We start from the raw sequence: 14,965 nt of genomic DNA on the forward strand, positions 1-14,965 counted from the left end.
TACACCCACAAATTCAAGAGGGTGGCACTGGAGCCTAAAATAACCTCTCTTAAAAACAAAAACAAAAAGACAAAACCGCCTTACCTTACTTACCCATTAGGGTTCGTTTTTTTTTTAAAAAAAAATCACATGTTTTCTGCAAAAATTAAAACTCTTGCTCAGCCATATCTGCTCTTCATGACTAAAATTTTGGTTTGCAATCTTGGATTTTTTATAAGAATCAGATGGTGCTTTAAAAAACAAACACTAAAACCTCAAGTTTGGATGTTTCTTATAAAAAAGCTGAGTGAGTTAGATCAAGAGATGCTTCTCCAATTGCAGGAAGCTTCTCTGGGTTCAAGCCATAGCTTCTTCTTTAAAAAAAATTGAACTGGATATATTTAAATCTGGTGACTTGATATTTCATGAGTATTCTAATTTTCTGGGACACAGTCCCATGATTTCTGTCTTTTATCAGCGATGTTTTGCAATTCACTCCACCAGGACTCCTAATTAAGTATTTGCTGACTTCGGTGGATTAAAATATCGACATGCTTCCCCATTGCTTGATTTTCTAATTATTTCAATACTTTCCCTGTCTTAACAAATTAAAATACCCAGGGCATTTGGGGTGGGGGGGGGTGAGAGAGAGAGGGAGAAAGAATGCACTTATTTCCTTAATTAATTAAGGAAATTGGAGACTTTTCAAGGAAACTGGCTCAATTCAGATACCACACCAAATACATGGTTAACAGTACAATCTTATATATATTTACTCAGAAGGAAATCCCACTGAGTTCAATAGGGCTTACTCCCAGGCAAGCGACTAAGAGATTGTAGTCTAAGGAAGCTCAACTTTGGTTTGACATACAGTGGTACCTTGGTTTGCATACGTTTTGGATTACAAACATGTCAAACCCAGAAGTGTGTGCAACCTTTTTTTTTATTACAACCCATTTGGGGGGGATTACAAACAATTTTGGGGGGAGGCCCCATTGGCCTAAGCACACCTTGGGTTACAACCTGTTTTGGTTTACGAACGGACCTCTGGAACGGATTATGGTTGTAAACCAAGGTACCACTGTACTGTCTGCCCTGACAAATCATCTTTTGTAATTTATCTGAACATTTAATATCTGAACCCTCCCCATTGGTTGACTATTCCTAAGAGGTGGAGGAAACCTTAATATGTAGGTAGAATTCTATGCTCAAATTGCTGGAACATAGCTACAACCCTTTCTCCAGCTCTGGAGGTCCTGGCACAAAAGAAATGGAATCAGGAAACAGACAAGTAGCGTTAAACCAGGCATCCCCAAACTTCGGCCCTCCAAATGTTCTGGACTACAATTCCCATCTTCCCTGACCACTGGTCCTGCTAGCTAGGGATCATGGGAGTTGTAGGCCAAAACATCTGGAGGGCCGCAGTTTGGGGATGCCTGCTCTAAACCATCATTTCTCTCTATGTCAGGAAGCTCAAACCACCGTGTGGCTTTTCCTTTATTGCTACTATAAACCATGGTTTGGTATCAATGTTTGAATTAAGCCATTGTGTGGTTTCTAGGGGGGAGAATTCTGAAAAGACAAGGTTATTGCCTTGTTTTCCCTCCCTACATGTTTTTAGGACAACTGGGATTATGATGTGGCCAATTGAAGGAGAACCGAACCCTCCCCATTGGTTGACTATTCCTAAGAGGTGGAGGAAACCTTAATATGTAGGTAGAATTCTATGCTCCAAATATATTTTGAGGAAACCTCTCAACAACATGTGTGGGATGAAAAGTTGAGAGCTGGTTTTACTTTTAGGGCAGGTGAGGGCAAATGGGTCTAGATAACCCTCAGCCTACTTGTGCAACCCTGCACGCCATCCTTCCCCACATGGTGCCCCCCTTCAGATGTTTTCACCTCTATTTCCCATCAGCCCTAGCCAGCATGGCCAAAGGTCAGTGGTTGTGGGAGGTGTAGTCCAAAAAACAACACCTAGGGGGCGCCAGGTTGCGGAAGCCTGCTGGGTGGGGCTTGCAGAGCCATTTTCAGTTCTGGAAACTGGTACAGAGCCGAGCGCCACCAGAAACCTAGAGGTGAAAGCTGCCATTACCAAGCAAGGCGAAGTTGTGGGATGGAAAACACAGCGACTCCACTTGCCTTCCTGGTGGCAGCAAGGTCAGCCAAAGCGTCTTCTCCCGGGTCAAAACACTCGGCAGCTCCAGTTATTTGGGCACACGGCCACAGCAAGAAGACACCCTGACAACCAGGCCTTACCGAATTCCACAATCACCAAATCAAACAGAACTCGGGTCATCCAAAAAACAGGTAGAAAGGTTCGCTGGATAACCCTAGAGCAGGCACCCCCCCAAACTCAGCCCTCCAGATGTTTTGGGACTACAACTCCCATCATGCCTAGCTAACAGGACCAGTGGTCAGGGATGATGGGAATTGTAGTCCCAAAACATCTGGCGGGCCGAGTTTGGGGACGCCTGCCCTAGAGAATCTGGTCCCGTTCCATTTCCCTTCTCCCGCTGACTGGGAAAACTAATGTGGCTTTCGTTTTGTTTTTCAATGTGGGGGTGTTGAGGGCAGGTAAGTTTCCCAAATAATTCCCTAAAAGTGTTTTTGATTGGGGGGGGGGGAAGGGGGTGGGATTTTACATGCCTTTGCTCTGCCCTTTGTCTGGTAAAAAGCACAGCAAACTGCATGAGAGAACACTCCCGCCCCCCCCCTCAAGCTACTAGATTGCAACAGACTATGGGATTCAATAAGGATTTTTCTTTTCTATTGACCAATCCAATTCCCCTCCCCGCTCCATATTTATGTGTGTATATATAAATATACATACACATACATCCATACATACTTACATACATACGTGCTGCATGCCTGAGGAATACACACACACACACACACACACACACACACACACACACACACACACACATATATATATTATATATACACACAGCATGACCGAGGAGCCAATCGCACACTGCCTTTGGCTCGTGAGACATTAAGTCACCCAAAGTTACTAATGCCCGCCTACGGTAAACTGATTCCCAGCCACTCTTAGGGTTCTGCATCAACAGCTCATCACTCTTTCGGCTTGGCTTTGTTTCATCCGTTGTCAATGTCGTCCGTTCGTCCATCACTTCCTCTCTCTCTCTCTCTCTCTTTTTGTTTTCTCTTTCACACACCCGGGGTAAGGAAACTTCCTATTTCCTCCGTGTTTGCGTCTGGCTGTTCTGCCCCTTCTGATGCTGTTGTTTCACCTGAGCGAGGATATCGCGTATTTTGCGTTGTGCCATCTGGCAAGAAAAAGATTTTTGGGGGGGGGTTGAGAGAGACGGGGAAACGGGTTTATAACAATGGCGCAGGCCTGATACGGTGGATCAGCATTCCCCGACTGGGTGACCGCCAGATGTTCTGGACCACAACTCCCATTACCTGTGCTGGCTGGGGCTGGCAGGAGTTGGGACTCCTTTAAGTACAGTCATGCCTTGGAAGTTGAATGGAATCTGTTCCACTTCCAAAACTTTCGGAAACCAAAGTGTGGCTTTCGGTTGGCTGCGGGAAGCTCCTGCAGCCAATCGGAAGCCCCATCCGACGTTCGGGTTCCAAAGAACGCTCGCAAACCGGAACACTCACTTCCGGGTTTGCGGCGTTTGGGAGCCAAAACGTCCGAGTACCAAGGTGTTTGGGATCCAAGGTATGACTATATTTGAAGGAGTCAAGAGTTCCCGAATCTTCCAGGCTGGAAGTGGGATCTTGAGATGCTGGGGAGTTGTGTAATACTGAGCTCTAAAATTCACAAAACCAACTTAGATTGAGGCAGCTGTTGGGTGCAGAGCGAGCCACCTTGCTTCCTTGTCCCTCCTGTTCACATGAAATAAAGGCACTTTTGTCCGTTCAAACTAACTGATCAATGTGAGATCTGAGGAAGGAGGGAGGCTCCCAATGTTATGTGTATGGCCCCAAACAACTTGGGTCCCAAATATCTGGTGAATGCCTGCTCCCATTGATTTTATTGAAAATTAATACCGAAAGACATTTATTTAATGAAAAGAAAAGAGAATGCCCCTCGCCTTCTAATCTGGCTCATCTTTCAAGATTTCCAGTCAAACCTCAGTTGTTGAACGTAATCCATTCCAGAAGACCGTTCGACTTCTGAAACGTTCACCAACCAAAAACTGAAAGCGGAAGACTCAATACAATAGGGAAACTCAAAACGGAAGCCGCATCCGATATTCAGCTTCTGAAAATCGATCGAAAACCGGAGCAGTTACTTCCAGGTTTTCGGCACGCGGGAGCCGAAACGTACGATAACGGAGGCGTTTGGGAACCGAGGTTGACTGTATGTGTGTGCATTTTCCACCTTGGGGGCTTTGCGTGGAGGGAGTATTATAAATATATTTAAGAAACCACGGCTTATTGTGTCTGCCACACACATTTGCACTGGGATGAAGCAAACCATGATCCCTGGCTTAGCACCACATCCAAACCATGGTTTGCGACTGATTTCGGACTCAACAAACCACATTCTATAGCCAAGGTAAGTTTGCTCTAGGTTTTCTGGTTTGGATTTGCTGGGGCAACCAGCAAGATCCCAGGTTCAATCCCTGACATCTGGAGTTTTGGCAAGGAATGTCCCCTTGTCTGAGCCCCCAGAGAGGCTGCTGTCAGTCAGTGAAAGAAATCTTAAGTTTCTGCTCCTTTACAGAAAACCCACCGACCATTTAAATTGCACATAGGCTTCCTGGACATAACACAAAACAATATTTAAGCACTTTGGAAAGAGACTACTCCAGTCTCAGGCTTAATTGCTTCCTCTCTTCCTTGGCATGTAACAGATTCCTGCTGTTTGTTTAAACCATGGTGATTGGAATGAGCCAGGTTCGGAAACCAAGGGTTGATCTTTGCTTGTGTCAATAAACTATAGATTACGGTAAATGAACTACAATTTGTCCTTGGTGGGCGTTTTTAACCTGGGAATGGGTGCTTCCGATACTGCTAAACCAGCTTTCCCCAAACTGATGCCCTCCAGATTTTGTTGGGACTTAAATTCCCATCATCCCTCACCATTGGCTACGCAGGCTACAGTTGATGGGACTTAAGAGTCCAACACTATCAGGTGGGGGAAGTCTTTAGTCCAGTTCTTATTTAACCTCTTCCACCCATGCCAATATGTCAAGAATGATCTATTGTGGCCCCTACCTGGCTGGCGTAGAAGTGTCCGATGATTTTGACAATGACTTGCTCGTTCTCATCGGGAGTTTGGTCCCGCGGGACAACTACTTCTGCTGCTGTCAGGTTCTGCAGCTCGTTGACCTGTGGAGTGGAAAGACAGTAATGCTCAATTGCATTTTGATTTTATGAAACAAAGTAGCCCTAATTCAGTTCTCCTGCACTGCTGCTGCTCCTGCAGTCCAGCTTCACTCCACTTTAATAAGGCTAACAGGAGAACTTCAAGCTTGCCTGTGCTCAAGGTTAACTTAAACCATCTTATTCTGTATTCTGTAACTTAAACCCTATCATTCCCTTCCACTTACCCCTACAGACCATCATTGTGAGACACACTCCATTCTCCATCTTGGGTCATGGCAGTGCCAGGGGTCTGACCCCAAAGCAAGCCTCGGCAGACCTGACCATTCACTTACCGTTTTGCCTCCTTTGCCAATGACTCTCCCTGCGGCCGAAGCGGGGACTCGGATGTGCGTCTCTAGCTTCACTTCTTCTTTGGGGCCAAAAAAGTTTTCCTCTTTAAGTTTGCCATAAATCCGCCCTTGAGCCTGAAGGGTGGGGAGGGAATGAAGAGACCAGGAGGATATTAATCGACCAGTTCCGGGGACATCCCTGGCCTTGGTTATACAGCGCTGGTTATACAGCTGTACCTTGGAAGTCGAACATAATCCGTTCCGGAAGTCCGTTCGGCTTCCAAAACGTTCGGAAACCGAAATGAAGCTTCAGATTGGCTGCAGGAAGCTCCTGCAGCCAATCGGAACCTGCGGAGGACATTCGGGTTCCCAAATTAAGTTTGCAAACCAGAACACTCACTTCTGGGTTTGCGGTGTTCGGGAGTCAAAATGTTTTGAGAACTAAGCTGTTTGAAAACCAAGGTGCGGCTGTATTTTAAAACTGTCAGGGGCAGGCTGGATGGGTAGGAGTGGTGGGAGCTGCCAGCCCAACAACCCCCCATGGAGGGCACCAAAGAGTGTGGAGCCTGGTGGCAGGACATTGAGCAGTCAGCAGATGGGACTAGCTGTGAGCTGATAGAAACTGGAGACTTGAGTGATTGGGGTGGGGGTGGGGTCAGGAGAAGGCGAGCCCTCCAGGACAGGATTGGAAGCTCAGAGTCAAAGCGTGCGACCAAGACAGTCCCAGTCCCGCTGACGCTCCTCCCCACTTAAGGAGGGTCCTGCACATTGCTGAGCAGCGTGCCAGACAGGTCCAAAGGAGGAGTCCGCTCCCATTGATGCAGCCTTCGTCTGTTTGGGAGGGATCCAGAGTGAGAGGCTAGAGGGGAGGGGGCACGCCGAGAGCTGTCAGGAACACCAATGTCGAGTTAGTTGCTGTCTTGTTGCTCGTTGAGAGCTCCATGATAAAAAAAGAAAACCAAGGCGCTTTTAAACAGTCTATTCTTCTTCTTCGCTAGACGAATTTAATTCGTTCCACTGGTCTTTTCTTATAACGAAAAATTCGTCTAGCAAATCCCATAGGAATGCATTGAATTTTTTTTGAATTTTTTTTTTTGCCCATAGGAACGCATTAATTGAATTTCAATGCATTCCTATGGGAAACCGCGATTCGCTAGATGAATTTTTCGTAAAACGAATTTGTCTAGCGAGGCAACCTCCGCTAGAAAAAACATTTCGTTAAGCGGAAATTTCGTTAAGCAGGGCATTCGTCTAGCGAGGCACCACTGTAATAATAATAAATAAATAAGAATAAAAATGTACCCCCCACTACCGAGACTATTCCATTGTAACTATCAAATCTCCCAAAATTTCAACACTTCTTGCAATGGTTTATCCCCTTTCCTTTTTAACGGAACAAATCCTGCAAACACCCTCCGTATCTCTTCAAAATCATTTCTCCTGCGTATTCCCCGTCTTACCTTAATGGCACATGTTAATTTATCATGAATATCTATATCCCACACCTCTTTATACCATTCTTGCATTTTATATTCTGCTTGCCCCTTCCACTTCCTAGCTATCCTAATTCGTGCAGCTGTCAATAAATTTGGGAGCATAGCCTGCAAACCTTCCACCCTATCGTAAATTGATAATAATGCTACCTCTGGACTTTTGGTCAGCTTTAACCCAGTGATTTCTGTTATCTCCTTAAAAAACCCTTTGCCAAAAAATAGAGTCCATTCTTCTGACTGTTGCCTCCCTTATTATTGAAATATGAATGGTAATCTCCTCAGGGCAGAGACTTCTCTCTCTCTCTCTGCTTGTGTTACTCTGTAAAGCATTGTGCATATGGATTGTGACATAATAGTGGTGATTAAATAATGATAAAAACCCAGTAATGGTAACATCTGGTTCTGCAAACTGTTCTCACAGTGGCCAACTGGGTGCCTATTTGAAGCCAACAACAGGGCCTGAGTAATGGCACTCAGTAAATAATGAAGACAATACTTGTAATCATGTTTAAGTCCCCCTGCGGCCACTGATCTGTAAGAAGGAGGAAAGAAACCTTGAATTGGGCTTCCGGTGGTCCAGTGATTATCACCATTCGCACTTTGGAATCTGGCGTCTCTGGAGGAGCGATCTGAAGGACACAAGAGAAAGAACAGTAGGGAGAGCCATTTATCAGCAAAGCCTGGGATTCATTCCCCATCCCTCCCACTACTCCCAAGATACTGGGTTCAGACTGAACTGAGCCAAAGGGTGATCCATCCATTCCTGGTGGCAATTATTGTGATTGCTATTTATTAGATCAAATGGAAAGGTTCCAAGAACTCAGGCCAGGAAGGAGATTAATTATAATTTCTTCAAACTGTTTAAAGCTTCAAGTAATGAGACAAATAAGTCATGTCAGACTAATCTGATCTCATTTTTTGACAGAATTACAAGCCTGGTAGATGAAGGGAACGCTGTGGATATAGCCTATCTTGATTTCAGCAAGGCCTTTGACAAGGTGCCCCATTATATTCTTGTGAAGAAGCTGGTAAAATGCGGGCTAGACAATGCTACCATTCAGTGGATTTGTAACTGGCTGACTGACCGAACCCAAAGAGTGCTCATCAATGGCTCCTCCTCATCCTGGAGAGTAGTGACTAGTGGGGTGCCACAGGGTTCTGTCTTGGGCCCAGTCTTATTCAACATCTTTATCAATGACTTGGATGATGGGCTTGAGGGCATCCTGAGCAAGTTTGCAGACGACACCAAATTGGGAGGGGTGGCTAATACCCCAGAGGACAGGATCACACTTCAAAATGACCTTAACAGATTAGACAACTGGGCCAAAGCAAACAAGATGAATTTTAACAAGGAGAAATGTAAGGTACTACACTTGGGCAAAAAAAATGAAAGGCACAAATACAGGATGGGTGACACCTGGCTTGAGAGCAGTACATGTGAAAAGGACCTAGGAGTCTTTGTAGACCACAGACTTGACATGAGTCAGCAGTGTGATGCAGCAGCTAAAAAAGCCAATGCAATTCTGGGCTGCATCAATAGGAGTATAGCATCTAGATCTAGGGAAGTAATAGTACCACTGTATTCTGCTCTGGTCAGACCTCATCTGGAGTACTGTGTCCAGTTCTGGGCACCACAGTTCAAGAAGGATACTGACAAGCTGGAACGTGTCCAGAAGAGGGCAACCAAAATGGTCAAAGGCCTGGAAACGATGCCTTATGAGGATTTTGCCAAGGAGTGTGGTGGAGTCGCCTTCTTTGGAAGTCTTTAAGCGGAGGCTTGACAGCCATCTGTCAGAAATGCTTTGATGGTGTTTCCTGCTTGGCAGGGGGTTGGACTGGATGGCCCTTGTGGTCTCTTCCAACTCTATGATTCTATGAAATTCCAGTTAGAATAATTTTCAAATACAGGACAAGGCCTTGTTTCATTTATTCTTCATCAGCTATAGTTTCATGGTCAAACGATTTCACGGTCATCAGCTATAGTTTCATGGTCAAACGATTCTCCTTTAAGCAGGCAGGCAGCGGGCAGGTACCTGCCACACACAAGGCCTGAACCAAGAAGGACAAAACCTCTCTGTTCCTTTCATATTAAATTACAGTATATACTGCCTTTGTTCAGTTTCCTCAGGATTTCTTTTCTCTCTGGGCTCTCTCTGTGTTATTTACCTAACTTTGCTAACGGGGGTTGGGAAGAAATAAAAGGAATTTTGCATCACTCTTGGCAAACTGGATGTGCCTTTGTAAAAAAAGATTTGCTGCACATTTTAAGAACCCAAACTCTCTAGCACAGCAAGCAGAACAGACAGTGCCACTAAGTTGCATCAACACAAGTGTAATGGCATAATCCACTGGGAAGCTGCCCCATGATGTAGATCGGCTTGAATAGCTCAGTTGGTTAGAGCATGGTGCTGATAATCCCAAGGTTGCAGGTTCGATCCCCGTATGGGACAGCTGCGTTTTCCTCCAATGCAGGGGGTTGGACTCTACAACTCTTATGATTCCAGGTTGCTCTTCCACAACTCCCCTGGAGTTCAAATGGGACCCCAGGATGCCTACTTTGTTTTCTAGCACCATCATGGTTTGCATCAATCAACAAAAGCAACAATAGGGATTAAACAGAATGGAACAGGCACCTTGATGGAGGCACTTGCAAATCTGGAGAGCTGTTTGATGTGCTGTCCCTTCTTGCCGATGATCGCACCCACAGCCTGGGCAGGAATGAAGACGTGCACTGTCTCTTGCTCAGGAGGCTGCCGATATAAAGGTTTTTGTGGTCACCAGTTAGTATCAGTCAAGAGGGATATCCCAAACTACTAGGTTTGAAACTATTTGAAACTGTCTCGCCAGAGTGGTGCATGCTCTAGTTATCTCTCGCTTGGACTACTGCAATGCGCTCTATGTGGGGCTACCTGTGAAGGTGACCTGGAAACTAAAACTAATACAGAATGCGGCAGCTAGACTGGTGACTGGGAGCGGCCGCCGGTCCTGAAATACCTACATTGGCTCCCAGTTTGTTTCCGAGCACAATTCAAAGTGTTGGTGCTGACCTTTAAAGCCCTAAACAGCCTCAGTCCAGTATACTTGAAGGAGCGTCTCCACCCCCATCATTTTGCCCAGACACTGAGGTCCAGCGCCGAGGGCCTTCTGGCGGTTCCCTCGCTGCGAGAAGCCAAGTTACAGGGAACCAGGCAGAGGGCCTTCTCGGTAGTGGCGCCAGGCCTGTGGAACGCCCTCCCATCAGATGTCAAAGAGAAAAACAACTACCAGACTTTTAGAAGACATCTGAAGGCAGCCCTGTTTAGAGAAGCTTTTAATGTTTAATAGATTATTGTATTTTAATATTCTGTTGTAAGCTGCCCAGAGTGGCTGGGGAAACCCAGCCAGATGGGCGGGGTATAAATAAATAAATAAATAAATAAATAAATAAATATATTATTATTATTATTATTATTATTATTATTATTATTATTTGCCATGCACACACCACTGGCTGATTTACTATGATGTCACACAATGTTTGGTGCATGGGCTTGTTTGTTTTGGCAGAACTTGCATGTGATTTTGTCTGAAACTCACACACGCTACAGGAAAAGGAAAGCTCTATAGTAGGGCATGTTTTGTGTAGGTTGAGCTCAAGCTTACCAAAAAAGAGCTGTATGGGGCTGCTCCAGAGACACTACTTGGGGGAGGAGGCACCGCATTGGAAGAGGCAGGAAAGAGGCCAACGGCAGCCAGGTTCAGCCCAGGTATCAGGTGTGACTGCAGCTAAAAGAAAAAGAGAGTGAAAAAATAAAATATGGCAAGCCAAATATTCATTTCTACCTTTTTATTGTGAATTCGCTGTCAGCACTGAAACACTTCTCGCAGTGCAGCGGTTTTGCCTTACTTTCTGGTTCATTCAATTTGCCCTGATTTAGACAGCCAAGAAAGCAGCCAAAGGCTCTGTATAATAAACTTCTGCACCCATGGAAACAAGTTTGGGCACAGGTCGCGTCCGTAGAGTAATTAGGGCACCAAAACACACTTGAGCACATTGCCACTTTCCCATTATGCACCCAGGTTTCGGTGCACCAATCAGCTACTCAAGGTAAACAAAGAGAAACTGTTCCGCAGCCCCAAAGCAGTGAACCGGACACGTTTATGAAGCACGGTGCAGCACAAGCTATGAAGTGGGAGTGGAGAACTGGGAAGCTCCCAGCGAAATCTCACTTCACTCTTGAATTCCTCTGGAGGCTTTAGGCAAGCCACTGTGGTGCAACTCACACAATTTTGCAATCAAGAGCAACACCGCAGACTTGAGGGCCTCAGACAACCTCCTTTCTCCATTCCATTCTCCCCTCCTCCACTTCCTGCTCCTTGCTAACTATAGCCAGTGCAGTTCATGGCAAGCTATGGTGCGTGTGAATCTTGGAACAACCATTTGCACTCTAAGAGGTCTGGGGTTAACTGTGGCTTCCTGGCTTTTTTTGTTCACTTGCGCAAAGGGAGAATCAAAAGGGCTGCCCATTATTTGCACACTGTGTGTTAATATCCCATTGTGTTCATTAAGCCAGAGACTGATTGCCCATATGCAACCAATACATCAGAATTAAGTCTTTCTCAGTCTCCATCTACTATACAGAGAATAACAATGCCTACTGATTATTGTAAAGATTACTGCAATCTGAACATTCAAAAAGCCCTATGTCAATATTAAATATTGCTGCTGCTGCTACTAGGGCCTTCTCGGCAGTGGTGCCCACCCTTAAGAATGCCCTCCCATCAGATGTCAAGGAAATAAACAACTATCAGACTTTTAGAAGACATCTGAAGGCAGCCCTGTTTAGGGAAGTTTTTAATGACTGATGTTTTATTGCGCTTTTAATTCTGTTGGGAACCGCTCAGAGTGGCTGGGGAAACCCAGCTAGATGGTCAGGGTATAAATAATAAATATATTATTATTATTATTATTATTATTATTATTATTATTTAATTGGTGGGTTAATTTGCAACCAACCTTCTCTGTTTCAGGGCCTCAGCTTCAAATCAAAGAGAAACACACATATTCCTTCTTAAAAGTTATTCCTCCACCTGTCATTTAGCAGCCTCTCTTTTGACCAGTTATTATGATCTTGCAACCAAGTTTGCAAAAGTTTCTATCCCACAAGAATTTCTATCATCCCACCTGCCCATCTGCACCCTACTTTATTTGTCACACCATTAAAGGTAAAGGGACCCCTGACCATTAGGTCCAGTCGTGACCGACTCTGGGGTTGCGCGCTCATCTCGCTCTATAGGCCGAGGGAACCGGCGTATAGCTTCCGGGTCATGTGGCCAGCATGACAAAGCCGCTTCTGGCAAACCAGAGCAGCACACGGAAACGCCGTTTACCTTTCTGCTTGTCACACCATTACAACCTATAAAAGGAAAAGAAAGTATGGCAGGGAGGAGCCAATGCTATTCAAAGTAACAATGCAGAACCCAATGCCTAAGAATTAAGATTCCCAAGTCCACAACCGACTAGGTAACAGCTTTTGAAGGATAACGTATTCATACGAAGCAGCTGAATGGATTTTGGAGCCTTTTGATGGAAAGCCAGTGATTCCCAGACAGATAGCAGTACCACTAGATGGGCTCTCTTTAGAGCTTCTGAATTGCCCAGAGAAGGTGCAACATAAGGAGACTCACACTCATAGCTGCCACATCGTTCTCATAGGCTTCTCTCACTTTCTTCATGATCTCTTGCTCTGCTTTGCAGCAGTTCTCAATGGAGCCCTTCACAGTGATGGTCCTTTCAGGGTTGTACAGGGTCAAATCCTGCAGCCTGGGGAGGAAAGGAAGCCTCAGCCTTTCATGCAAGCGTCCCCAAATCCTTGCCCAACTTGGAGCAATATGCATAATCTCATTTCATTTTTGACTGCTGTTTTGTGCAAATCTGGTACAGTGAAAAATACGTCTTTCAAAAAAAAAACAACCACCATTTTTTTTAAAAAGGAGTGCACACAGGCAACTAAATGCCTGTGGGCATGCCCACAATGCACCTTCAGGTTTCCGGGACTTAGGGTGGGCAGGGAAGTAACTAACGGAGGGGAGAGGACAACAACACATGGTACAAATATACCCCTTGCCCAATAGTAAAGGCAAAGGCGCCCCTGACCATCAGGTCCAGTCGTGTCCGGCTCTGGGGTTGCGGCACTCATCTCGCTCTATAGGCCGAGGGAGCCGGCGTTTGTCCGCAGACAGCTTCTGGGTCATGTGGCCAGCATGACAAAGCTGCTTCTGGCGAACCAGAGCAGCGCACGGAAACACCGTTTACCTTCCCGCCGGAGGGGTCCCTATTTATCTACTTGCACTTTGATGTGCTTTCGTACTGCTAGGTGGGCAGGAGCTGGGACCAAGCAACGGGAGCTCACCCCGTTGCAGGGATTTGAACCGCCGACCTTCTGATCAGCAAGCCCTAGACTCTGTGGTTTAACCCACAGCGCCACCTGAGTCAGCAGGAAACTCTTGAGGTAGATCAAGCATCCCCAAACTTCAGCCCTCCATATGTTTTGGACTACAATTCCCATCATCCCTGACCACTGGTCATCTTAGCTAGGGATCATGGGAGTTGTAGGCCAAAACATCTAGAGGGCCGCAGTTTGGGGATGCCTGAGGTAGATTATGAAGGCCTAAAATAGAAAGTGCTCCTGTGTGGATGGAGGAAAACACAGATTCGACACTCCATAGCGCCCTAGTGTGAATACAATACCCTTTTTATATAAAAAAGGGGGTCGAAACGAAATGGGGTGAGGAGATAGAAGAAAGAAGGAAGTCTTACGAAGAGATGGTGATCTTTGTCTCGGTGTCCTGCTCCACCTTCTTCAAGTTGCGTCCTTCTTTGCCGATCAGCCGTCCCACAAAGTTGTTATGGGCTAGGATTTTCAGGGGCACTTCATCAGCCCTGTGGGGGGGGAATGGGTGAAATCAGAGGGTTGGACTCCCACATTCGGACTTCTTCCTGAGGTCAATTCCAGGCCACCTCTTACGCTTTGGGACATCAACCCCTGAACAGACAGGCCTCTTCTGGAAACTGGACCAGGGTGGGTTTATAATCTAACTCGTAATCTGACTTGTAAGCGGACTGTCTTCCCACAGTTCCCTCCTGCTTGGACTACTGTAATGCGCTCTATGTGGGGCTACCTTTGAAGGTGACCCAGAAACTACAACTAATCCAGAATGCGGCAGCTAGACTGGTGACTGGAAATGGCCGCCGAAACCATATAACCCCGGCCCTGAAAGACCTACATTGGGTCCCAGTACGTTTCCAACCATAATTCAAAGTGTTGGTGCTGACCTTTAAAGCCCTAAATGGCCTCGGTCCAGTATAGCTGAAGGAGCGTCTCCACCCCTATCGTTCTGCCCGGACACTGAGGTCCAGCTCCGAGGGCCTTCTGGCGGTTCCCTCACTGCAAGAAGCAAAGCTACAGGGAACCAGGCAGAGGGCCTTCTCGGAAGTGGCGCCCACCCTGTGGAATGCCCTCCCATCAGATGTCAAGGAAATAAACAACTATCCAATAAGCCAACGCCACACTTTGCGCCAACGATAGCCCACAGCCTTACGTCTTGGTGTCTTTTGCCTCCTTCTGCATGATTTCCAAAATCATCTTGCAAGCGGCAGAACAGCCTTCTGGGGTCGAATGGATACTGATCGCTTTCTCTGCTGCCCCGGCGTTTTCCTTCCGGTGCACGTCGATTCTACAGGGAAGGGAGAGAAGAGCCAGCTGCTAGAGTAGCAAAACTCGGAAAAGGAGGTTCACAGCATGCGCCCGAAGAACCAGAAACCCAAAATCCACCCAACAGATGCTTAAGAATCTTGAATCCCCTTGGCTG

General features: G+C 46.1%; 1 protein-coding gene across 4 annotated transcripts in view; it reads right to left on the reverse strand.

The window, feature by feature from the left end:
* Positions 1–3,142: 3,142 nt before the first annotated feature.
* IGF2BP1 (insulin like growth factor 2 mRNA binding protein 1) overlaps positions 3,143–14,965 on the reverse strand; it is a 66,017-nt gene continuing 54,194 nt past the window's right edge. The window contains exons 7-15 of one of the 4 annotated variants that reach the window (XM_060282143.1): positions 14,696–14,830; positions 13,914–14,036; positions 12,782–12,917; positions 10,762–10,879; positions 9,748–9,887; positions 7,669–7,743; positions 5,625–5,756; positions 5,182–5,295; positions 3,143–3,275 (exon numbers count right to left, since the gene is read on the reverse strand). In XM_060282143.1, the coding sequence (XP_060138126.1) occupies positions 3,183–3,275; positions 5,182–5,295; positions 5,625–5,756; positions 7,669–7,743; positions 9,748–9,887; positions 10,762–10,879; positions 12,782–12,917; positions 13,914–14,036; positions 14,696–14,830 (1,066 nt within the window). In that variant the 3' untranslated portion in view covers positions 3,143–3,182. Of the gene's footprint in view, positions 3,276–5,181; positions 5,296–5,624; positions 5,757–7,668; positions 7,744–9,747; positions 9,888–10,756; positions 10,880–12,781; positions 12,918–13,913; positions 14,037–14,695; positions 14,831–14,965 lie in introns of all 4 variants that reach the window. The other 3 variants (XM_060282144.1, XM_035135562.2, XM_035135563.2) reach the window with 3 other exon arrangements.

Source organism: Zootoca vivipara, chromosome 13, assembly GCF_963506605.1.
Source record: "Zootoca vivipara chromosome 13, rZooViv1.1, whole genome shotgun sequence".
Lineage (NCBI taxonomy): Eukaryota > Metazoa > Chordata > Lepidosauria > Squamata > Lacertidae > Zootoca > Zootoca vivipara.